This window comes from Eleutherodactylus coqui, chromosome 9, assembly GCF_035609145.1.
Source record: "Eleutherodactylus coqui strain aEleCoq1 chromosome 9, aEleCoq1.hap1, whole genome shotgun sequence".
Taxonomy (NCBI): domain Eukaryota; kingdom Metazoa; phylum Chordata; class Amphibia; order Anura; family Eleutherodactylidae; genus Eleutherodactylus; species Eleutherodactylus coqui.
The window spans coordinates 93,843,762-93,870,948 of NC_089845.1; the positions used below are offsets into that span (position 1 = coordinate 93,843,762).

The 27,187-nt window shown below is 40.3% G+C and overlaps 1 protein-coding gene across 1 annotated transcript in view; it reads left to right on the forward strand.

The window, feature by feature from the left end:
• SNTG1 (syntrophin gamma 1) overlaps window positions 1–26,937 on the forward strand; it is a 239,301-nt gene extending 212,364 nt beyond the window's left edge. The window contains exons 12-18 of the mRNA XM_066578979.1: window positions 4,788–4,826; window positions 12,485–12,601; window positions 12,720–12,791; window positions 14,915–15,067; window positions 18,316–18,408; window positions 24,076–24,186; window positions 26,524–26,937. Of these exons, the coding sequence (XP_066435076.1) occupies window positions 4,788–4,826; window positions 12,485–12,601; window positions 12,720–12,791; window positions 14,915–15,067; window positions 18,316–18,408; window positions 24,076–24,186; window positions 26,524–26,694 (756 nt within the window). The 3' untranslated portion in view covers window positions 26,695–26,937. The remainder of the gene's footprint in view (window positions 1–4,787; window positions 4,827–12,484; window positions 12,602–12,719; window positions 12,792–14,914; window positions 15,068–18,315; window positions 18,409–24,075; window positions 24,187–26,523) is intronic.
• The last annotated feature ends 250 nt before the right edge of the window (window positions 26,938–27,187 follow it).

The following is a 27,187-nucleotide window of genomic DNA, read 5'->3' on the forward strand; positions in this document are numbered from 1 at the left end:
TTGGGATACATTTAAAAAAATGTTAATCCTTTATTTTTTAATGTGACGACTTGGAAAAGGTTTTCTCTTAAACTTTTAATTTTTTTTATAATTAAAAAATCTTTTTTGGACTTATTTTTACATTTATCTTCAGTCACCACAGACCTGTACAGAGTCCTGATGTTTGCTCTTTTCCAAAAGATTACTGTCCGGTTCAAAAGTCCCTGTGATGATCACTCTGTGGATGGAGGCAGAGCAGAGTGGGGACCGGTCCAGCACACCCACCCACATTCACAGTAAATAGGCAGCCCTTCATAGATGAATGACTGCCTCTTTACAGTGGCAGGTCATCATTTAATTTTTTATTCCTGCATGATTCGAACAACGGAAATGAGGAAATTATTAGTCATTGTTCAGATTGTGCAGGCAAATGTTAATAGTGTGTAAACTGTTTATTTTTTGCCAATTAACAAAAGTGAATGAACAAAGGAGAAATATAAATCAAATCAATATTTGGTGTGACCACCTTTTGCCTTTAAAACAACATGAATTCTTCTAGGTACACTTTCACACAGTTTTTGAAGGAACTCAGCAGAGAGGTTGTCAAAACATCTTGGAGAACTAACTACAGATCTTTTGTGGATGTAGGATTGCTCAAATCCTTCTGTCTCTTCTTGCATTCCAGACAGACTCAATGTTGGAATCGGGGCTCTTTTGGACCATATCATCACTTTCAGGACTCTTTGTTCTTCTTTACGCTGCAGATAGTTTGTAATGACATTGGCTTTATGTTTGGGGTCATTGTCCTGCTGCAAAAATAAATTTGGAGTTGGCTCATCTTCACGACTGTGTTTTCACCACATATTGTGATTGTTCTCAGTAGGAAAAACCAAGTAATCTTGTAGATATGATACCTTTTAATGGCTAACAAAAATACATGATATAGCGAGCTTTCAGACCTCTCAGGTCCTTCCTCAGGCATAATGGAACACATCCAATTGATTATTTGGCCATAGTTATATAAATTTATGCCCATTTTTGATACCTTTAAAAATGGAATGAACTTCGGAGTGGGGTTCTTGCCTTAGTGGAGAATATGAAAGGTCTGAAAGAGGTCAAGAGGGGTGTTCTTAAGGAGAGCACCCAGGGGATGTGTGGAAACACCTTGGGTGTGAGTGGGTCTCTCCACAAAAAGAGCACCCAGAAGAGGTGCTATTGACAATCATTGTTTTGCAGACTTGGTAAAAACTCATACATGATTTGAAGGAATGCTGCCATCCAATAGGTGGTACTGCAGAGATGGTATTCCATCTTCCTTGTTTGCAGGTCTGAAGGAGAGATTTAACATTCCTTTCACATTCCTTGTCACTGGATTAATTATTTAGTGTTATGGTCATCCCTCCCTGGTAATTATCTAAATGCTATTAATCCCAACATGTCTGTGCCCTCTTACCCTTTGTCTCTGGTATTAATCTACTGCAAATTAAGTTCACCATGTTCGTGCCCTCCCATGTGATCATGTGTTATCATAGAATCATAGAATGGTAGAGTTGGAAAGGACCTCCAGGGTCATCGGGTCCAACCCTCTGCTCAGTGCAGGATTTACTAAATCATCCCAGACAGATATTTGTCCAGCCTTTGTTTGAACACTTCCATTGAATGAAAACTCCCCAACTCCCATGGTAACCGTTCCACTCACTGATCACCCTCACTGTCGGAAAGATTTTTCTAATATCTAATCTGTGTCTCCTCCCTTTCAGTTTCATCCCATTGCTTCTAGTCTTTCCTTGTACAAATGAGAATAGGGCTGATCCCTCTGCACTGTGACAGCCCTTCAGATATTTGTAGACAGCTATTAAGTCTCCTCTCAGCCTTCTTTTTTGCAAGCTAAACATTCCCAGATCCTTTAACTGTTCTTCATAGGACATGATTTGCAGACCGCTCACCATCTTGGTATCTCTTCTCTGAACTTGCTCCAGTTTGTTGATGTCTTTTTTAAAATGGAGTGCCCAGAACTGAATACAGTATTCCAGATGGGGTCTGACTAACGAAGAGTAGATGGAGATAATGACCTCATGTGAACTAAACTCTATGCTTCTCTTAATACATCCCAGAATTGTGTTTGCCTTTTTGGCTGCTGACAAAAAGACAAACACATGTTATAGTAAATGCATCTTTAGATTTGTTCCGTTATGCCCGAGGAAGGGCCCTGTGAGGTCTGAAAGCTTGTTATAACATCATTTATTCTTGTTAGCCATTAAAAGGTATCATATCTACAAGATCACTTGATTTCTCTTACTGAGAACAATCACATTTTGCTCTACTGGCAACCCCTTTTTTCTTTCCTTTCACCACAAATTACACATGTGATGCACGGACATGTGATGCGTGGTGAATGACGTTAATGCAAATCGACTGACTTTCATTGATCCATGCACATGTTCATGTAGACACTGTGTATCGAAGCACACGAGAAATAGGTCACAGCATGCTCTTTTTATCTGCGGCCCACGCAGCATAAGCCCTAATGATAAAATAATTACCGAGCTAAATAATACAATTTCTTCTACGTGCAACTACCCTAAGAATGAGCTCACCTCATGAGTGCATCTGTAATGTATTTAGGCTGTGTAAGAATTGTAATTATATATGGCATAATGTAGTGTTTCTTTCAACTTCTGCTAAGTATGACCAAAATTTACATTTTTCTCTGGACTTTTCCTTTAAGCAGCTTCAAGTAATGTCATTGATTGTTGCAGCTTCAGTAAAAGACCACGTCTGTTTGGGTTACATATTATACAGCTATATCTATATATACTGTGCATACAGCATAAAGCAGCACTGCTGTATTCCCTAAGGTGGTATAGTTGTACCTATATCAATTTTTACCTGTATAGGCCTATGTTGATTACTAAGCTATACAACAAGAACCTATGGTGCTGTAATTATAGACTGCACTTGCATAACTCCAAACTTTTGGACAACAAGAAGAGGAACAACTGTAGAAACGCACACACCTTTTATGTAAAGCCACGCCCTGTCTGTCCCATGATAGTGCCCTTCGGTGATCACCCCTCACAATGATAGTGATTAGTGACCAAAATTGACTTAAAGTTATTGGTAAAATTAGCCCAAGGGGCATAAACCTCTGGGACTTTTAGCTTTAGGGCTCTTTCACACAGGTGCTGCAATTTTCGGCTGCCCGCATCGAGTGAATGAGAGGTAGCCATGACCAAGTTTGTGACTGCATCTCCTGTTTTCTACCCATTCAGATCACTGGGCTGCAGCACATACATACGCTGCAGCCCGGAATACTGTCAGCCAGGGGAAGAGAGTTCAGCTCCGTTAAATTCCCACCCCCTCCCTGCCCCAGCCTATGGGAGATCCTGGCAAGGGGAGTGGGAGAGACTTTAGCAATGTGAGCCACTGTTAAACTCCCTCCCCCTTCCCTTTTCTGATGGCTCCCATAGGAGTCTATGAGAACGGCCAGCATATTCCCGCAAAAGATAGGACAAGTCCTATCTTTTCCGATCGCACGTAAAAGTGCCATCTTTCCGGGACGGCTGATTTTATGCACCAGAAAATCACCCATCTGAACGAATGCACTGGAATCCAATGCTTCAGATGGTCGCGATTTTCAGCTGGCATTTTATCTCGGCAACATAACTCCGATAAAACGCTTGTGTAAAATTAGCCTTATACGATATAAGAACTTGTCTGAAATTGCTGCTAATCTTTTATCTGAGAAGAAATACTCCCAGTGCTATTAATAATGGGGCCACTAACAGGGGCGCTATTACTACTGGAGCCACAATGGGGGTCCAGAACTTGCAGGAACACAGATGCCAAGAGGAGAGGTCAGTTCTCACACTGATTACAGCAGTAGCTGCTGCTGGGACTACAAGTGAGTTCAATGCTTGCCGGGGGCGTCCCAAATCTGGACAGCTCCACAGATTCTGAGAAAGTTGGGAAGCATGCATTGATGCTAGACACTGGTTGCTGGGAGGCCAAATAGCATTGGTTTCCATGGCACTGCCAAGCATCCTAAATTAGGAAAATGTTCCCATTTTAAGGATTTTGGAGGTAAGTGATGATACTGGTCACTTTTTTGCTGGAAGATGGCAATGTTCCATTTCAGTGTTTCAGCATTGGACATTTAGGTTCTTCGCCAAACAACATAACAGCATTACTGGTGATGCTGCCTTCTTTCCTATAAAGTCTTACTACCCGCATCTATAGTTTCATAACTGAATGACAGCTTATGCATAAATTTCAGGACAGATAATGCATGCATTTCATAACTTTTTCACTGATCAGAGCTAGTAAGACTGAAACAGATCCACACAATAAGACAGAAGGCTTTATAATGTTAGGCAGTTTCTCAGCTTTTTCCCTTTTGGTTTTGGAAATGATTTGCAGGGCTGTGTTAAACTAACATATCTGTGTTGAGAAATAATTCAAATCCTCATAAAATAATAATTCTGGAATACAATAACAATTCTGGAGCAGCATTCCCTTAGAATTCTACATTGTGCGGTTCCTTGTTAATTCCTCCCAGAAATGTATAAAGAAAGAACTGGATTTTACCATTCCCTTTGTCAGTTGGACATGTAACTACGCGGTCTGACACTAATCAGTACTGAGGAGTGTCAAAACCCAGGGGAGTGGAACTCTGATATACAACTCGAAATGTGGCGCCATTCTAGTACTTGTTTATGTGGGATAGTAAACAGCTCCTTTTACTCCAGGAGCCCCTTAAATATGTTAGTTAATTGCACAGTACTCACATTTTATATTTTTTTTCACAGATAAAAAAAATTAACAGGAACTTTCCAGTAAATCAGCAGGTATGTTATTTTTTATGAACTATTTATGTCTTCTCAAGTACATTCATATGCCTATATGTCACTTTTCAGCTGCTAACAGTCTTGCAAGAGAGACATTATATCCCTCCTCCAAACCTAGCAGGTAAATGTGAATTTCCTCACTAGTGGTGCAATGAGTCCTTTGGGCTCCAGAGCAAGCTATGGGCTAAGACTCCCCACACAATATACTCAAAAATATTATGACACCCACTTGACACTTTTCCTGTCCCCTCTCCAGCATGCATTGTAGTAACTTCCTAAAATTACCTCCTTTGCCCTGATGAAGTGTGCCATTGGCACACACTATTTCTCTGCCCAGTATCTACCCTTCCCCTACCTGCTTGCTCAATCAGACCACCCAGGGTAAGCTATTCATTGGCATACTCTCACCCATATCTTTAGGGTCTGAGGTTCAGTTCAAACCATGGTTTTGGTTCATGTTTTGTTGTAAATATTAAGAAAATCTCTTGTCTTAGGCACCGCATGTCACCAGGTTACAGTGGGAAGCTATATGGCATATGTGGGGGCGATTTAGAAAATTGAGAAAGCCTAGCAGGATGTAAATGCTTCAGGGTACAGTTGGGTTTGCAAAATTTTGTCAGGCAGTTGAGATCAAACAAATGGATAAATCCACAGTCACCGTGACAGAGTTTTCATGGAAGTGTAATCCAGTGTCACTCAAAACAAGTGTGGAAGTGCCACAATAATGATGAAAGTCACAGTGCCGCTATAAGAATACAAATCAGATTCCTCGCAACAATGCCAGATAGTGTCATAGTACTTTAGGCTGAAAAAAATACATATTTTTGTCCAGTTCAGTCTATATGCCCGTACCCTCCTGCAATTTTGATCCAGAGGAAGGCAAAGAACTCCAATGAGGTAGAAGCTAATTTTCCTTATTTTAAGGAAACTATTTCTTCCCCACACCAAGTCTGGCAATCAGAATAATCTCGGGATCACCAACCATTCTGAAGTAATCAGTGACTATAACATTGATTTATAACATGTAATATTGTTACATGCAATAAAGGTGTCCAGGCCCCTCTTGAACTCTTTTAATGAGTTCACCATCACCATTTCCTAAGGTGGAGTATTCCATAGTCTCAATATTCTTACAGTAAAGAACCCCCTTCTATGTCAGTGTAGAAACCTTCTTTCTATAGACATAAAGTATGCTCCCTTGTTGCTGTCAGTCCTTGATACAAATAGAGCATGGAAGAGATCCCTGTATTGTCCCCTGATATATTTATACATAGTTATTAGGTCACCCCTCAGCTGCTTTTTTCTAAACTAAAAAACCCAATTTTGACAGCGTCTCTAAGATATGAACAGCTCACAATGAGTATTTAAGAGGGTTTTAAAAATGTCCCATTCACTGTTTGTACTTTTATATTTGAGTACATTGTTCCAGTCGATGATAGATCTCTAAGGTGACTAAACTTTGCTTTCCTCAAGTTTAGTATATTTGTAGCTCTCCAATAGAAGTCTCTTTTGAAAGAGAAATGGAAATTCAATATACTATGGTCACTATTTCCCAAGTGTCCTCCAACCTGTGCCTTTGTTATTCTGTCAAGTCTAAAATGGCCATCCCTCTACTCTATAACTTGGGAAAGGTAATTGTCTTTAGTTATTGACAGAAACGTGTTATCTTTTTGAGATTTACAGGTTTCGGCTTCCCAGTCAGTCCCCTATAATAACTACCTTATTGTCATTTGCTGTTTCATCTATTTGATTCATTAAAGGGGTTGTCCCATGAAAGCAAGTGGGTCTATACACTTCTGTATGGCCATATTAATGCACTTTGTAATGTACATTGTGCATTAATTATGAGCCATACAGAAGTTATCAAAAGTTTTATACTTACCTGCTCTGTTGCTGGCGTCCTCGTCTCCATGGTGCCGACTAATTTTCGGCCTCCGATGGCCAAATTAGCCGCGCTTGCGCAGTCCGGGTCTTCTGCTGTCTTCAATGGGGCCGCTCGTGCAGAATGCCGGCTCCGTGTAGCTCCGCCCCGTCACGTGCCGATTCCAGCCAATCAGGAGGCTGGAATCGGCAATGGACCGCACAGAAGAGCTGCGGTCCACGGAGGAAGCAGACCCCGGCGGCCATCTTCAGCAGGTGAGTATGAAGACGCCGGACCCCCGGGATTCAGGTAAGCACTCTCCGGTTTGTTTTTTTAACCCCTGCATCGGGGTTGTCTCGCGCCGAACGGGGGGGGGTTAAAAAAAAAAAAAAACCCGTTTCGGCACGGGACAACCCCTTTAATAGATTTTCAGTAGTTTCTGTTATATTTGGTGGTCTATAGAAAACTCCTATGAGGATTTTATTGTTGTTTTTCCATCCATGTATCTCTACCCATATAGACTCCACATGTTCCCTCACATATATCTTCCCATAGTGTTGGCTTTAAAGAAGATTTTACTTAAAGACAATTCCATTCCCCTTTCCAGTTTATACAATCCCTTCTGAACAGACCATAACCGTGTAAGTTAACGTCCCATCAAAGCTTTCATCCAACCAGGTCTTTGGTATTCTGACTATGTAATAGTTTTCTTCTGACATTAATAGTCAGACTTCTAGCATTAGTCACCATTCAGTTTAGAGATTTTTGGTTACTTTTTATATTAGGCGTATCCCTACTAATTGTTCTGCCAATTCTTACTGTACTAACCCCTTCCACCGCTCCACCCCTTTTCTCATTACTTAGTCCCAGATCACTGTCTACATTATCTTCCCCTCTATTTTTCTGGTTGCCCTCCCCCCCCAGTGCCCAGTTTAAACACTCTGCCAATCCTCTAGCTATTGTCTACCGAGCACAGCTGCACCCTGCCCACTGAAGTGCAGCCCATCCCCATGGTACACCTGTAGCCAACGGCAAAGTCGGCCCAGTTCTCCAGGAACCCTCCTTTTTACATCAACTCTTGAGCCATTTGTTTAGCTCCCTAATTTACTGCTGCATTTCTGGTGTGGAACTTGGTACAGGTAGTTTTTCAAAAAATACTCCTTTGGAGATTCTCACCCTAAGCTTATTGCTTAGTTCCCTAAAAAAAATTTTTAAGGACCCATGACTTGCCTTTAACTTTGTCACTAGTGTCAATTTTCCCCATGTCTGCTGGGTCCTCTCCAGCCCCTACCAGTCATCTGTCAACCCAATCCGTGATGTGTTGAATTTGAGCGCCCGTCATACCATTTGATGATCCCAGTCTTTATGACAGACTACCCTGCCTGCACCCTAATGATTGAGACACTCACTATCAGGGCCTGTTTAGCCTGTCTTGTGCTCTGCTTCCCCTTCTTTCTGGAGCAGACATCCTCCTGGCAGTCAGAGGCCATGTCGTGCTGCAGCAGTGCTAACCATGCAATGGCATTCCGATCATCTGCCAACTTTGCAAACTTGTTGGGATGTGCCAGTTCAGGACTAGTCTCCCTTGACCTCTTTCCTCTACCTCTCCTTCTGTCACCCAGCTAGCTGCCTGATCATCCTGCACTCCTATACTACCATCCACCCCCACATCTATACACGCGACTGTCTGCTCAGTTAGCAGCAATCTCCTATCCAGGTTGCCAATTGATCTCAGTGTTGCAAGCTGTGCAATTAGGTCCAGGATCTGGACTTCTAAAAGTGCAACATCCTCACATCTCATACAGTAGTATGGACCCCTGGAATGGTTGTACAAGGACTGCATACATGGCACAAGATGTACACTAGATGCCATTGTCAATCATGGAGCACATTTTAAATGGAGATCGTACAGACAGGTTAGATAAAAGTATTTCATATGTGTGAAAATTGATAGACAGTAAATAAATATAAGTGATGTTTCTAAAGTCCCGGAATCTAAAGTTATTAATCTCAAGTCCCACACTTAAGACAAAGCACACTTAGAATACAGCATGCACATTTGCTTTTGTTTGCTTCATATAGCTCTTATCTGTAATACTCCTCTGTTTGGAAAGAAAATGACGGGGAGCTGGGTGATGTATTTTTTACACTCACCCAGTCCCATGATCCAGCGCTGATACATGGTGAAAATTGTGTAACGAACAAAAATGTAACTGTTTTCAAATTGCCATGTGTGCGCTTTCTCATGGGAGAGTAAATGCACGAGACGCTGAAGAGTCTGATTTTCGTGTGCTGCGCAATCTTCACTGGGTGATGGCACTGGATCAAGGGAGAGGGTGAGTATAAAAATACATCACCTAGCTCACTATCACGTCCCCTAACAGCACCTTAAGGCCTCATGTTCACTGTCGGATTGGATTCCGCATGCGGGAGCTCACAGCAGAATCCGATCCTGCCTATGGCCAAGGACACTGTGGTTATCTGTCAGAGTCTTCTGTGTGCCATCCAGGTCAGCAGATGTGTGCCAAAGTGCCGGCCGGCATGCCGGTGTGCATGCACAGTACTGTTTAAAAAAATTTTAACTCTTGCTTTCCCATAGAATCCGTGTAACGTTCGCAATTGAATTGCGGATGAACCGTAAATTGGACGGATTCCATTGACTTCAATGGTTGCTGTTGGTGTGAGATCTACACTGAAATGGAGCATACTGCAATTTTTTTTTTTCCAAACCAAAAGGTCCACAAATCAAATCTGCATGCTTTACTACACTTGGGGATGCCCATGCTTCCTTATTGCCAGCTTGATTTGCGGATCTTCCATTCGGATTATGCAAATCAAACCCGCCCGTGGACATTGGGACTAAATTAGTTTATAGTACAGTGGGGATGTGACAGGTTCCTTTTTAAATGGAACATGACTTCTCTAAACCTTGTCTATTTCAACTGCAGTGACTGCTCTAGGAGAAATGCAGAATTACATGGCAGGCGTTCAAATGGTTGCTTGTCCACCAGAGCTCACTGAGGCGATCCACAGTGGGAAACATATGCTCTTTAACATCTATGTGGGTTAATAGGTCACATGGAGATGCAACAACACTTAAAAAAAAAAGAAATTGCTTTTCTACATAATTTTACAGATTGAATCTACATGTAAAGTGGTACTTAGAAATGAAGTACTGAACTTCTTTGGCCAATAAAATCAGTAAATATGGGTCGAAGAATACAATGTAGCTCAAATAACATTTAAACAATACAGCGCCAAACATAAATCATAATAGACAGTTTACATTTTGCTTTTAATGCTTAAAGTACAGCACTTTGCATAGTAGTAAGTAGGTGGTTGGAGGGCCAGCTGTCAAAACAGTGAAAAGCCAATTTTCTTTCCCCAAGTCGCTTTATAGTATGTTATATGCTGTGGTTTTGAAAGATGTTTTTTGTTTTGAGAAGAAATTGGTGTCTTCCTCTACAATTATCTCTTTTCTCTTGGATCAAGCATTATGTTTCAGAGCTTTTGTTATTTTACACCGCAAAGCTTTGAAAGCAGAAACCATTTGCTAAACAATAAAATCCGTGCAGCCTTACCTTGGTTAAGTACAGGATAAAATGTTAAAATGTAATGAACTTTGTATAAAAACATTAACAAAGGTACAAAATATACAGATGTTCCCGTAAGTATCCGGATATAAAGTGGGATGTTATGTGGAAGTAGATCCGGTCAGTATATTTTAATACACCTGGAACTTGTGCCACAAATGAGGGAAAAATAAAACTGACAATGACGACTTTAACCCACCATGGATGTTTTTTATATACTGAACTGCAAAGTCAGATTTATGGCAAAATATGACTATGAGCTTACTATTCTAGGGTTGTAAAATCAATAGCAAATCATTCCATAATAGTCCTACTAAGACAGCAGTTGTAAAATTCATTCCGATCCTTTGTAACTGGTTGTTAAAGCACAGCCAGAGAACTAGTTGTTCAGTAGGTACAAGGTTACCTTTGTTTCCCTGCTCTGTTGTACAAATGTGTCCACCCATAAGGCAGAGTCCCTTAGTGCAAGCACTGAGTCATGACTGACTCCTCGGGTGACGTTTGCTATGGCCTTGCCCAGTCATCTTTTTGCCCCCAGCAAGTTGGGTACTCATTTTACTGACCTCAGAAGGATGGAAGGCTGAGTCAACCTTGAGACGGCTACCTGAACCATGTGTCCACCCATACCTTAAGCTCAAATTTCGTTAAGGACTGAAATTTCTCATTAAAACAACATGCTAGGAAAACCATTGACAGGCTGCAATTCACATTGCATAGGATCTTGGTCCTAAAGTTTGGATGGGCCCTCACGAAATTATTTGCCATAGTACCAACACCGATCTGAGTCTGACCTTGTATTTGACTACCTATTAGATGACCTGTGCCCATGTCTTTACCCTCTAAAACTTATTTTGTGCATCAGTGGCATGAGCTGGAGGTTTGGCTATTATAAATCAATGGGATTATGTTACTGGGTTGATGTCAAAAGATTGAAGACCTCAACAGCGGTTACTACTGCAGTGAATCATACTGACCGGCAGAGGAGCAAGTAGAGCTTAGATAGCTGATCAGTCCTCTTTCCTGATACCCGTTTTAGCAGAATGGGTCTTGTGTTTAGCAGCTATTTTCATTCCCCAGTCATGTCTCCCCTAGACAAAAGTTTGACCTGCTAAAGTGGTTGTTCCACAAAAGTTTCCAATGAGAAATATAAACTGTAAACCAAGGAGCTTTTCGCCAGCATTCTGAAAATGAGAGTTACACAAAAGTAGACATTACTGCTTTTGGTCTATACAGTTATATATCTATACAGATGTGTCATTAAGGGCTCTTTCACACGGGCGCTGTCAGCCCGCAGTGTAGCCGCATACATAGCTCATGGGGCTACACTGCTCTAAAGATCGTGTGAACAGGCTAGTTCGAGCTGCTTGAAGTAGCCCATTCACACGATCTGTGGTGTGAGCTGCATGCTTTCTGGCTCCCATAGGAGTGCATGGAAAGCACACACCAAAGCTAGGTCAGGTCCTATCTTTGCACCCACCACAGAGCTAGAGACGCGCATAACATTTGCATGTCCTATCTTTGTGACATGCAAGTATTTAGCGCGGCTACAATTTCTGCATGTGAACGCTTCTATAGGAAACAATTGTTTCCTAAAGAAGCACTTTCTGTGTGCTCCTATCCAGTGCGGGGACAGCACCCATGTGAAAGAGCTCTAAAGGGGTTGTCCCAGGGGGTACTGCAGGCGGAGTCCTACTGAGTCCTATTGAAGTGAATGGGACTCAGCCTTTACAACCCACCCAGGCCAATGTGCAATGTTTGGATCTGTCTGCTTTCTGCAGCAAAACCGCTAGAAGTGGGAAAACGTCTTTAATTACTTTTCCTTTTGGCATGACATATCCCTAGATGTGCAGTGCAGGTTATACAACTTTTGTGATGCTCTCGAGAAATATATATTCTATATTTGTCTATTTGTGGCCATCCAATGTTTTTTTTAGAGGGTTTTGCTAACGTGTTGTCATAATGAACTGAATTTGTCGCCTGAGATGCTAGAGAGCTTTAATAAAATTTGCGGAAAGTTAAGTGTTGACATATCTGTATAGACTTTATATATTTACCTTTGTTTCAACTCAAATAAAGAATTTAAAGATCATTGTGACAAAGCCTGAAACTTAATGTAATAGCTTTAGATTTTTAGCTACATCTGTTTTTATTCATATAAGAGTAAGAACCAATTAAAAATCCAGTTTCCTTTTTATCACTGACAGATAATACACATGGGCTGGGTTGAGGAACGGGAGCAAGATAATCTTCAAGACCATATGTACACACCAAAGTTTCTGGCCCTTAGAGGATCATCACTTTATAAATTCAATTCTCCTCCAGTAAGTACCATATCGGAACACTTTTACATACAGTATGCCTTGTTTTAGAAATTCAAGAATTAAACACTGTATATTATTATAAGAATGGCTGTATTAATTACTCCATTATATTTCTAAGGTAACAACATGGGACTGGATGCGGGCAGAAAAAAAGTTTACAGTATATGAAATAATGTTTAAAATTTTTAAGGTAAGGAGGACATCTATAAGCGGAAATATTTTAGGACTGTTTTCACATGACTTGTAGTATATATTGCATTTACTTTCTGTAGCTTCCATAGCCCCAGTATATTAGATGGCATAATTCAGATTATCATCAAAGTGACATAGGCATAGAAAGGAATACATTATTATAGGTAAAAAAATTAAGGTACACTCTTAGACATATGTCTCTTATATGAACTGGAATCTGTCACCACCTTTATGCTGCCCTTTCTGAGGAAGGTAGTGACAGACGCACTGATTTCGTCAGTGTGTCTTTAATGTGTATTTGAGAAGTACTCTCCCAGAAACTTACACTTAGTAGCAGTGCTCACATCGCACTGGGAGAAAGTAGTCCACAATATTCATAAGCTGTAAAGTTAGTGTGACCTACTCTCACCCTCCGGCTACTGATTGACAGCTTTCTCCCTATTGCTGTGCACAGGGAAAAAGCTATCAATCAACAGCCAGACCGCAGAGTGCGAGAGGCTAACCCTGCAGCTTATGAATATCATGGACTCCTTACACCCATCATAATGTAAGCATCACTAATAATAAAGTAAAGGTTTCTTAGAAAGTACATCACAAGTGCACATAACAAAGACAATGCTGAAGTCATTGTTCCTATTGTCGTGGATGACCTTTTGGGGTCCACGGCGTGATCAATGGGAATGTTTGCACCCTTCCAAATTAATGTTAAGAGGCTGTGCGCACAGAGAAGAGATCACACTGACACAGAAGTTCAGCATATGAAAACTTCCTCACTTCTGCTTTATTAGTAGGCAAGTAGCCTCTTTTATAGCATTAAACATATCTGCCCTTTATGGGCATGCCAAAAATTGCATCGATAAGACGTATGGATAGATAATTGGATAAGATTTTTAAGGTTCTTCCTGCATCCGGTCATCAGTGGTTTTCGACGTTGCCTGTCTCGTGGTATCAGTCAGGAAATGAGAGACATCTTGGAAGAGCTTGATGGAGGGGGCAAAGGTGTGGTGAGTGATCGTTGTCAAATGACTCTTAGGTATGATGTGTGAATGGTCAGATATGCCCGGAGGTTACAACTTGTATCGCAAAGGTTATTAGCGTGTATTTTGCTGAAACTGTTTTATGCTGACAAGTGCGTTGGTGTTAAGGCTGTGGTTTCGTGTATCTTGCTTGCTCTGTTAAAGTCTGCTAAGAATTGTGAAACAGAGAGTGCACATTCATATACGAGGAAGTGAATATATAAAGATATATATGTGTATATATAGCAGTATACAAGAAAAGGAAATATACGGCCATAGCTATATAGGAGAGTGTATGTCCACTGTCACTAAAAGACTGAAGTATAGATATTGTGTATGTCCACTGCACTATCACTACCTTTCTCTGAAATTAAGGTGGTGACGGATTCCTTATAAGCTAATAAAATCTATGTGTACATTAAGTAAAAACCTGAAATCAATCGTAGTGTTTACTAAATTTTTCCAGAGCAAAACTTTCAATGACATCACTTAAAATGTTGCCTTATGATGAATGTTGTCACTTATGATGTCACATAGGCCAGTGCTGATATCAACTGTAATTTATCTAAGTATTTTTATATTATCTATCCATATTTATCCTTATAGTACTTATTCACATACTTTCAACTTGCTCTATTGCTCAGTACAGGGGCTGTTACTTATCCTAATACTATAGATGGTTTTATAAGAAGTTAGTTACAAAAGTATGCTACATTGGAGTAGAAGAAAATCAGAGCACCCACATTTTCTATGAAGATTTCCCCAAGCTCATGTCCTTAAACTGCAAGAAAGCAGTATTAACATATGAGTCCGCATGCCACTTATTTCCTTTTTTATTATTCTTCATTTTACTATGGAAGTCCTTGAAGAGACAAACCTGCTTTAAGGCTCAAACCCATCCATTCCCCAAGCTTCAACAGATGTGTATAATATGTATTTTGTATAGTAATTATGATTAATTTAGCATCATCATTATTATCCCCACAGAGTGTTTATATTGTGGTTGTACTTTACTTATTTGATGGATTTTATATTTTTAAAGTAGTTGAATATAAGAAATATTACTTGATGTATGCCAGATTGTATAACTTCAGGTTTTCATCAGGCCAGTGACCTTCTGGACCACCGAAAACACTGCTTTGGTGTTCAGTCGGAATCTGGAGAAGATTTGTATTTTTCCGTGGAGTTGGATAATGAACTCATATATTGGGAGAAAGCGTTCCAGACAGCAACGTTCTTAGAAGTTGAACGGATCCAGGCAAGAAACTCTTTTAATAATCCCAAAGAATGTAATTAGTGTATCCCAAAGCACTTGTAAAGAATGCTTATACAATACATATATATTAGGTTTTAGAGTTGAGCGAACCAAACCAGTAGAATTCTGGTCAAACATGGTTAAAAATTCAGTTCAGCAGGAACCTGAAACTCAGGGGGTTCATTTTTGCCAAACCAGAGATACACAAAAAATATCCCTAAAACAACTACTGAAAACTTTCTGAGTTTGGTGGTGGTTCTTCAATGGATGTAGCTCAGTGGTTAGCACTGTTGTCTAATAGTGCTAGGGTTCTAGGTTTTTATTAATGGACAATGTTGAACAAACTGGTTGTCAGTATGATACCCTTCATTTCTCACATGTGTAAATGCACATACCCCAATTACTGTTCTTTTCCCCTGTCCCTATGGACCCCCTAAACATTTGCTATTGACCTGACAGATTTCATAAAAATTACATTATTACATTTGATTTCTAAATCATTGGGTTTCCGGTCATTGAGTAAACAGCCTTAATGCGCCCCAAATGTATGCAGTGGTGTACATGAGGTTGATAAATATAATAGGGAGTTCAAGTGGCCCAATCATTTGTCTGGAGCCAAGATATTTTTGATGCCGGTCCTTCTGGCTGATAGTTTACAAGCCTTAGCCCTACTACAGCAGAATAGCAGCAGTAACAAAATCAGTCATGTATGGAAGTTTTTGGCAATTTACGTCCAGTAATATGTGCGGAAATTATTCTTATTTTTATTTTTAGCATCATTAAAGAACACCCACAAGCAGCTAAATTAGATTGTAAGGGCTCCTGCTAAATTCTGATCATAGAATAAAAAATTAATGAGTATTTATCACTGTCAGCCTTCCTGTTATAGGATATGTTTTAATGAAAGGAACAGCTGGTATGCATATGGAAAAATAGACTCACAGTATGTCAAGATACTAAAAATTAAAATTTTAGTGTAGATAATTATATCACATGCTGCTTTTTCTATGGAGAATGGCATTCAAAGAGAGTTCAAGAGTACAAATACAATAAATATAACTGTACCAACTCAACTAAAAATAAATATGCCCAAATTACATTTTGAAGCTGAGATTCTGCTGACTACAACAAAAATACAATCAAAAGCAGTCACCTCAATCATATCTTTATATTGTTTATTATGAGTTTTTTTAAGACCATTTAGGACAATTTTTGGTGCACAAAAGAACAATTTACCATTCAGCATTGTGTATTGCTTGAGTGGTTAGCATCCTGTGGCTTTTAACTCATTACTAAATTCTAGCTTATCAGCATGATCTTCCATTGTATGTCTGTCAGGTCCTGTACATGGCTATAGTACTTTCCTTCAAGGCTTTGTCCAGGCTCCTGGGTTCCTAATAACATCAATAAAATATTTTTCTCTTACATATAATGCATATTAAAAACTAAAGTAAACACAAACTAAAAGTGCTAACTTATTTATTGAATGTCTATTGGTTTAGCATTAGAATGCTATTCCATTTATCTGGCAATTGATATTCCAATAGCTGTGATAACTCAGCATGGGATTTTAACGCAGAACTGCAAAATTAGCAAAGCCATGAATCTGTTGTATTCATGAGGGAACACTACTCTACTTTCGTCATCCGTGATTGAGGGGTGATGGTATGGAATAAAACAATACTTCAATACTTTGGTGCTCAATATTCTGGTGTTATGGTGGAAGATTTAAGAAAGTTTATTATTTAGAATAAGTGCAAAGTAATTTAAAGTGATAAATAAGAAATAACAGTACAAGAAACAAGATTCTTACTGTTCTGCTACAGAATAAATTTGGAGCCAATCGGACAGCTTTCATTTTTTTTTTTTTTTACTTTACAGAACTTATTTTTCCCACATGCGTGAAAATGGTTGCACAGTACTGTACAGGCCCAGTTACATCAAAACATTGTCAATTAACAATAAGAGAAGCTATGCTATTAATTTTATTGATTATTCTCTTCATCACTTTCTTGCATAAGTGAAGATGGAGATAGGAAAAGGGGAAAAACATCATAATCATTGCTGTATTCTTTGTTATGTGCTGTCAGCCAAATGTCACAATGTATGTTCTGTCACTTTAACTTTGATATGCTGTCCTCATACCGTGCGGCATACTATAGTGATGGATCTGCTTTAACATTTCTTTATATACAGTTACTTTGTAATCAGTAATAGAGGAGCAGACTTATTTGGTCATTTCTGAATATGCTTGTTCCACTGCCAAAATGATCCACAGAATAATTCAGGCATAACACTTCCGCCTCAGACTTAAAACAGAAGTATTGGTATGGAAAATAAATGTGTAAGCAGAGCAAGTCGACCAAAGAAGGGTGATTAAAAAAAGGCTTATGAGTAGAGATAGGGCCGGGCTCATACAAACAGACTGGATTCCGCATGCGGGAGGCCCACAGTGGATTCTGGCTGTGAGCCTGGCCAGCAACCAGGCCCACATGGTGATTTCTCTGTTTACCCGACAGCCCATAAGCAATGCTAACTGCGTATGTGCTGCAGATCAGATAGCCTCCATTGATTTCAATGGAGGCCGTCTGGGGCAAAATAGAGGATACTGCGATTTTTCTTCCACTCGTGGAATACTCAATTCATATAAGCGAGTGTGAAGAAAAAATCAAAAGTTCATGCCTTTCAATGACTGTGTTTAACCACGGATCTTACCTTTTATATTTTTTAATAACTAATACAACTTTATTTTATTCATTTTTACATTTATTTTCAGTCTCCATAGGGTACTTGACCTTGCAATCTTTGGATCGGTCATGCAGTATAATGCAATACCATAGTATTGCATTATACTGCTTTCTGACAGGCAATCTATCAAGACATGCCCCAGGGATGTTTTAATAGGCAATTTGTCATGGCTGCCATGAGGATCTGCAGAAGGGCCTGGGCTGCCATGACAACCAAACGGAACCTTGCGATCCCATTCCATACAAATCCAGTGAGCTCGGGATGTAATTGTACATGGGTTAAAATGCATATTTGTGTCATAGCTCTGTGAGATCTTTTATACATTGACACTGAATTTTAGTTTTGTAATGTCTTAATTTCCACAAAAATATAAACTATCATTTTAGTGTAAATTATAGTTTGAAATACCCTGTACAATAAATATTACAAGCATATTACTATGTTTGAGATTTAAAACCTTTAATGATATTATTAATGACTAATGGTCTATTATCTCCTTTCAGTGTAAAACGTATGCATGTGTAATTGAAAGTCATCTAATGGGCCTTACCATTGACTTCGGCATGGGATTCATCTGCTTTGATGCTGCAACAAAGGTAACCAATTTGTAGTATTAGGGAGTCATGTTGTTATTGGCTACTTTTATTTTCTGATATACACCCGACAATGTTATTTAGAATTTGAATGCTACAGATAATATCAGTATTTTATTTGTTTTACCTTTCCTTCTGAAATGTCCCTCTGGCTCCCTTACCACTGGTGAGAGCAATATCGGGCCATGATTCACAGCCCGATATAATTCTCACAAACATTTTAAAACACCTGGATGCGAGCCGCTTTCATGTGAAAACAGCCTCATATCACTGCAGGGAATCCCATTGATTTTAATGGGGTCAGCGGCAGCAGCGCCGGTCCCACTAAAAACAATGGGAGATAATCGCAATCCTCTGCCACTGCTGTGACAGCAGTGGCAGGGGATTCCTTTATTCCTTTATCCCTGCAGGAAGTCCCCTCAGCACTGTCACAGTATTCATTGATGAGGGGACTCCCAGCGGCGAGGATCTTCGGGGGGAGGGGCTTGAAATATAAGCCCTACCCTGAAAATAATCCCTAGATGCAGAAAAAAAACCATCACATTAGAAGCACTGTCATCTCCGGTGCGTCTTCTTGAAGGTCCCCAACAGTCTTCTTCAGCATCTCCTCTGGCTGTAGATTGAAAAATCCCTGCCTCCTGAAAGCGCTGCCTCTGATTGGCTGAGCGCTGTGACCAATCAGAGGTAGAGCACTGCCATTCATTAAAATAGCTGAGCACTGCCTCTGATTGGTCACAGCGCTCTGCCAATCAGGGGCAGTGCTTTCAGGAGGCAATGGAATTCCCCACAGTGATGTGAGGCTGTTTTCACATGAAAACGTCTCGCATCCAGGGGTTTTAAAAGGTTTGCGAGAGCAATATTGGGCAGTGAATCACAGCCCAATATTGCTCTCGCCAGTGCTGTCACAGTGTTTAGTGATGAGGGGTCTCCCCACGGGGATGAAGGAATCCTCTGCCACAACTGTCACAGCAGTGGCACAGGATCACAATGCCATCTCCCATTGCTTTCAATGGGGCATGCTGTGTTTTTTTTTTTTCATGCAGCATCCCTGGAGTGAAAACATCACAAATGGGAATGAAACCATTAAAATTCATTGGTTTCATAATCATGCATTTTCACTCACTCTCGCATCGCACGAAAAAATTTGCGATTTCCTCGCCAGTGGAAAGGGACCCACAGAGTTCTTTAAAGTGATTGTTCAGAATTAGAAAAAAAAATATTTTCTCAAAGAAACAATGCCACTCTTGTCCATGGGCTGCATCTGGTATTGCAGTTTATCTAGGTTGAAATTAAAGGGAGAAATCTGCAATAACAAACAGAGCAGATGGACAAGACAATTTTTTATAATCCAGGACAAATTCTTTGGTTGATACAGTCTAATGAATGTGCATTAATTGAACTGCATCCTACTATAGAATGTTGTAAATCTGCAATTTGATACAATCCTTAAGGGGTTGAACCGCAATAGACGTTTATCACCCATCCACAAGAAAGTCTGCTTGGAGGTTTCACCACTGAGTCCTCTGTTGATCCTGAGAGTGGAAGGGTCCCCTGTCCCCTTCTTCTTGTCACCGCGGGCTCACTGTACCCATCCAAAGTGACATCAGATTAAAAGAATCAACATTCGCACTTGTGCGGAGCTACTCCGTTCATCTCAGTGGGGCTGATAGAAATAGCTGAGTACAGATGCTTGGCTATCTTCAACAGTTCCATTGAAAATCAGTGGAACAGATGCATGGCTTTTGCTCCACTCCACATTTTCACTGCGGGGTGAGGAGTGAGGAGGACAGGAGGTCAAGGGACCTCCATTTTCAGGATCGGTGGGGGTTTCTGCAGTGACATGTCTTGAGCATCTGAGCCTTTATTTCAGTTCAGATATGTAGGTCTTCAATGGCAGAAAACATTTCTAATTTAAGGGGCTTGTGGACTGTGCAAAAAAGACGACACTGTGGACTGTATTCTTCGTAGGGATACGTAGGTTTGACTTTGAAAGCAGAACATTTTTGTCAAATGTAGAGTACTTTGTGATGACATCATACCTTTAGAGAAGGTTAAGCGCTTAAGTGATTTCAATTAAAGCTGCACCTGAAATTACAAGCTGGCCACTACGCAGGGGGCAGAGCAGCACTTCTGCTCCGACCCCGGTGTAACCAAGTGGGCACTGCCTGGATAACCTTTTAGGCTTCTGTCACACTAGTGGGGTTTTTTTGCGCATGACATGCGAGTGCAACTTGCATCTAAGGTCCGTGGTGTGCGCAAAGATAGGACTTGTCCTATCTTTGGAGTGTGCTTTTCATACACTCCTATGGGAGCTGGAAAACACGCACCATGCACCTCTGATTGTGTGAATGGGCTACTTTAAATAGTTGTAATTCACCCAATCACACAGTCTTTTCCACAAGCGATGGGCGATCTTTTTGGGCGCCTATTCATGCGCCAAAAAACCCTCGTGTGACCGAGGCCTTAGGGTGCGTTCAGACGAGCGTGTTTTGGTGCGTACTTAGGTGCGTACATACGTCCGCACCTAGGTACGAGCAAAAGCACGCGTGAACACAGCTGCGTGCTTGTTGTCAATGGAGCCGCGGCTGCTGCCGGCGGCTCCATTGAAAACAATGCTCTGCCGGTCCCCTGCATTCTTTTCCAGGGAAGGGTTTTACATATAAGCCCTTCCCTGAAAAAGAAACATTTTAGTGCAAAACAAAAAAGAATAAAAAAAAAATTACCTGTCCGCCGCTGCTGTGACCCCCGCGGGCATGAAGAACACATCTGCCGCATGCGGCCGATGTATCCTTCACCCCCGCTAGTTAAGAGAATTCCCTGCTGCTACATCCTGCTGCCGGCAGGCTTCATAAGCCCTTCCCTGAAAAGCCATTTAAAATAGTGCAAAAAATAAAAAAAAAACAATTCTCACCTCCCTTCAGCTGCCGGGGCTCCGCTGCGACTTCTAGCTCTGTCCCCGGCTCTGTAGTTCTGAGCTATCAGCAGCTGGGGACTTAAAATCCCCGCCTGCTGGTAGCTCTGATTGTGGTTGGCTGAATTGCTTCAGCCATTCACAATGAGAGCTACCAGCAGGAGGGGATTTTAAATCCCCGGCTGCTGATAGCTCAGCAGTGCTACAGACCCGGGGACAGCGGTGAAGTCCCCGCTGAGCCCCAGCAGCTGTTAGTGGCTTTGCAGGGAAGGGCTTTATAAGCCATTCCCTGAAAAGCCTTTTAAAATAGTAAAATAAATTTTTAAAAAAGGTACTCACCTCCCTTCAGCTGCCGGGGCACAGCCGCGTGTTCTCCTGCTGTCCCCTGCACTGTGGTGCTGAACTGCTGATCTATCAGCAGGCGGGGATTTAAAATCCCCGCTGCTGAAAGAGTTGTATGTAATTGGCTGAGGTCAGCCAATCACAGGCAACTCTCACCTGTCATTCATTCGGGGAGAGTTGCCTGTGATTGGCTGAGCACTAGATCAGCACCACAGTGCAGGGGGCAGCAGGAGAACACGCGGCTGTGCCCCGGCAGCTGAAGGGAGGTGAGTATCTATTTTTTTTGTTTTTTAAATCACTTTTAATTGATTTCTGGGGAAGGGCTTATATGTAAAGCCCTTGCCTGAAAAACAATTGAGGTGTGCCAGCAGACCATTGTCTTCAATGGAGCTGCCGGCAGCAGAAGCGGCTCTATTGAAGAGCATGCCTGCATTTTTTTTGTTTTTACACTAAAACCTTTCTTTTTCAGGGAAGGGCTTATATGTATAGTCCTTCCCTGAAAAGGAATGCAGGGAGCCAGCAGGTCATTGTTTTCAATGCAGCCGCCGGCAGCAGCCGCGGATCCATTGAAAACAATGCGTGCATTCCCTATGGTGCACGCATGTCCTATCTTTGCAGGCACGCACCTGCAAAGTACGGACATGTGCACACACCATAGGGAATGCAGTGTTGTAAATACAAGCGTGTTTTTGTGCGTGCGTACGCACGTACCAAAACACGCTCGTCTGAACGCACCCTTAGGGTAGATTTGTATAATCTGCTGCTCAACTACATTTATTTTCAAGATTTCTTGAGGTCAAATGTATCTGAAATTTCGAATATATACAGCTTTTATACAAGCTTTTGTTCAATATTAGCAAGTGAACAATAAAATTTACAGAATAGTAATGCCAAAATCAGTTTAAATCTAAAAGTTGGTCTCTAACTATATTTCCCAACCCTTTTCAAGTGAGAAAATATGTGCAGGTTTTTTTAATTATGTTGAAGTATCAGCTTCAAGCGTCAACTATCAATATAATTATAATGTTGTCTAATCCATAGTGTAATTCTGGTGGTACCCAAGCTCTGTTTGCATTATTTTAATTAAGCTATTCAAATTGAATGAACCATTTTCTTTTATGAAAATTGCTCCAAAATTCTGTGCTGATGAATTTTTTAATGTATCTTACTAATTGGAACAGAATTTTTCACATAGTCTTGCACACGGATAAATTATAAAATCTGTCTGCCTGCATCCACCACTCATGAGAGCTTAGAAGCTTAATGCATACCGTTTATACATTGAATTTAATAGTATAGCAGGTGCAGTAAGCTGCTCTAGTATTGGTTGCTGGCAGTTAGAATTGTATTTAATTCTTTGTTTATACAAGGGATATGGAGGTGTTTACCAACAAAACTAAGCTACAAAAGTGGACATATGCTTTATGCTGAAACTGAAGAGAGAGAGAAATCCTCTTTAAAATGAATTTCAATGAATTTGAAAGGAAGCTAAATTAATGTGTGCAGCATGCATCTAAATATCTATTGTATACACATATATGAATTTAAAGGGGTTATCCAGAAAATTAAAACATTTTGCAACACAGTTCAGTCTGCTGCAAAAACATAAAAAAAACATGGTTACCTTACCCAGTCCTAAACTGCTCACGTCTCACTGGTGCCCGTTCCAGTGCTGCTCTCCTTCATGCTGCATCGATGACCTCACCAACAACACAGATGAGTTCACCGCAGCTAGTCACTCACTCACTTTGGCCGATATTAGATGCAGCGGTCACACATTTCTGTGTCAAAATGTCATACCTGCTGCAGCAGGAAGTGAGAAGCACTGGGGACCAGGCAATGGCAGAACAGGCATGGCGGAGGATTAAGTAAGGTGGGTATTTTTTTTATGTTTTGCCAATATAGTGACATGCTTTAAATTTTTTCTAACCCCTTTAAGTGTGCACAAACAAATCTCAAGTAAGTAGAATCTTCTAGATGTTCCAATTCTGAGTTAAAGTACACTACAACAATCTAGGTTGGAAAGAACAAAAAAACAGATTTCAAAGCTATTGTGACAAGTAGCTTTTTATAGAGAAAGCGACAGGATTTTTAATGTCACATGACATATATAATGCCTTTCATATTCTAAAACTTAACTGCTAAGAGAGAGTTTTTTTCAGATATTCATTGTCTTTTGTAAATATCCAAGTAGCTAACATTTAACTAGCATCATATTGCAATAGTAGAATGACAGCCGGCTGCTAAAAGGATTTATTAGACAATTTAATTTTAATGTTTAATCATACATTTGATGAGCTTGTGTGTATATGTGCACATAAGGGTGAGAACATTCTGCTCTGATGCGATGTATAACAATATAGTACTGATGTTAGCAGCTGAGTTCCTGTCTTTTGTTTTGATGTCTGATTTCCAAGGCTATACTATGGAGGTATAAGTTCTCTCAGCTGAAAGGTTCTTCAGATGATGGGAAAAGTAAAATAAAGTTTTTGTTCCAGAATCAAGATACAAAACAAATTGAAGCAAAGGTAAATCATTTTTCTTTATTTGGTTTTCTTGGAATGGAAATCCTAAATCTACATGAACATGGGACTAAAAGTGGGGGCAGGACAGTTAGAAATAAGACTAACTTAAAATGTTTTGAAGTTACAGAACTAATAAAACTAAATTCACTGGCAACTTGGCTCCCAGTCTTGCCCTGTATTGGCTTAATATTTCAATGAGCTGCAGCCTCTACGTTTACTCTTAAAGCAAATGAAGTGCCAAGGAGACACATACCTCTGTGTCAATTTAAGCAAAATTTGAGAGTAACTAATGATCTGTAGTACAGCCACCCCTCTAAATGTCATCCAGCTTTGAACTGCCTATTGTACACCCCAAGAAGGCTGGAGGAACAGTGAAATCATGAATGCTATAAAAAAGTAAATGCAAAGAACAATGACGCAATTAAATTTTTTAAATTTCATTTCAATTAAAATGTTTCAGAATATTATATGGTATATTAAATAAATAAATATATAATATAAAATAGAACTTGACAAAAAAAAAAAAATTCTCATATGGCTATATCGAAAGACAAATAATAAATTATAGCTCTTGGAAGGCAGGGGGGATAAAATGAAAACAAAAAATAACGAGAGTGAAGGGGTTAAAGTGGTTGCCCGAGTTAAGGAAAATCCCTGTCAACAGGTCCCCCATGCATTAAAATAACAAATCAGCAGTTGCTTCTATCTCCCCACGTTCCTATTCATCCTCTGCCACTGGCTCCCGTCTCCTTGTGACCTCATTGGCTGTCTACAAACAAGCTGCAGAAGCCAATGACAGCGCTCAATGATTATGGCTGAGTCCTGTCATTTACTGCTGCTACAAGTTTATGGGGCGTCACAGCTGCCTATAAACAGACAGTGGATCTTGAAGATAGGAGTCAGCAGCGGAGGTTGAACGGGGGAGTAGGGAGAAGTGACTAGAGGTGAGTAACTGCTGATTTGTTATTTTAATGCATGGGGGATCCATTATCAAACTGGGCAAAATAGCTATAAATACCTTGGACAACCCCCTAAAGGATGTTTACATTTTGTTATTTGCTGAATTGAATCATACCTTAAAATGGGACTATGAAAAACAAGTTTAGGCTACTTTCACACTTGTGTTAGCGTTTAGTTCAGACTTTCTGTAGGATCTGAACAGAGCATGCAAATAAAGCCACATATTACAGTTTTGTGAAAAGAGCCTAAATTAGAAAAAAAAAACTGATTTGACCACTAGATTTTAAAGGCATAGGTGAAAATTGATAAATTGGCGTAGTCCAACCATTGGAACACCCACTGATCCCGAGAATGGGGTCCAGCAATCTCCAGCACTGTCACTGAAATGAATGGGGCAGTGGCGCAAACGTAGCAACATTCCCTTGGAGATCCTTGTTCTCGGGAGCAGTGGGGGTCCCAGCAATCAGACCCCCTCTAATGTATTAGTTTTTATCAATCTAGGAGATGCATGAAAACTTGAAAAAACTTTCAGTCTTTACAATATCCTCTTAATCATTTAATATTGGTCTATAATAGAGTTGAGTGAACATACTCTGCCGAGCTTGATGCTCGTTCGAGCATTAGTGTACTCGATGGTGCTCGTTACTCGAACGAGCATCAAGCTGTGTTCGACCCCGCCCCAGTTTTTGGCCCCTCCCTGCTGTGACGTGCCTGTTTTGGCCCCTCCCCGCCGTGACGCAGCTCGCGTCATTGGCAAATGTTTTGGCTGGCTGGCTAGAGAGAGAGAGAGAGAGAGAGAGAGAGAGAACGAACCTAGAAAAAAAAAAAAAAGAAGCTCGGCACCCGGCGTCCCATATACAAAAATACTCGAGTCTCCCATTGTTGTCAATGGGGTTCGTTACTGGAGTAGAGCTCTTGAATTTTACGAAAAGCTCGACTCGAATAACGCGGACTCGAGCATTTGGGTGCTTGCTCATCTCTAGTCTATAACTACTGTGATTATTATAAGTATTTTTACAACTTAGTGTTCTTGGTAGGTTTAAAGGGTTTTTTCCGCTTTAGGCTATTGATGGGCCATTTTGCTTGTGCATGGAGCTCATATGTGCAGAAAACACCATTGAGTAAATAGGAATTTTGCCTGTAATACCAAGCTGGACCACACATCAGTGCTCTGCACTAACACTCCGGTTTAGGAAATAATAATAGGTAATGGACCTTGATGGCAGACCCCCATGATCGTCTATTGATGACCCATCAATATGTTAAAGCTGGGCAAACCCTTTAAAGTGTATAAGATTTTTATATTCTGCTGTATTTTTGCTACGGCTGAATTACCTGATTTATCATACAGTAATATTGTTTTATATCCTTCGTTCACAGGAACTGGAGTTCTCCAATCTATTTGCAGTTCTTCACTGCATCCATTCATTTTTTGCCGCTAAAGTGGCTTGTTTGGACCCTCTTTTTGTTGACAGCCAGGGGGCTGCTTCTGCCTCTGCATCAGCAGCTTCCACAACAGCAGGTGTTTGTAAAATGAAGTATTCAACTTGATATGTCCTAAAGAAATGCACTTATCTTCTGAGGATACTTAAACTGTGAATGAATATTTATTGAATGCAGAAAAGCCTGACATTTTGCAACTAGGATTCAGAGACAAATCTAAATGGTAACTGATTTATTTTTGTAAGCAGAAAGTTATGGATTCAGATTATTACCTTCTGTACAGTCCCAACATATCACATCAAAGCATTTGCTGGAAAAGAGGGGGCATTCAATACAATAGTTCTGGCAACAAGGACACTTTTTTTATTTCATGTGTTTTAACGTTTGTGTTCAAAAATAAAGAAAATATATATACAAGTTAATAAAAAAATATGACAACTTGAAATTAGCACTTATTTTCTAAAGCTTCAAAAAGTGCCAAAAACCTAAATATTTCCTTTTACTTTTTTGTGGATGCAATTTAAGTTAAAAGAAATTAAGAAACAATTTTAACTAACTATAATGGCAACTGGTTGAAAGACTTTTTTTCCCCAAAACTTGA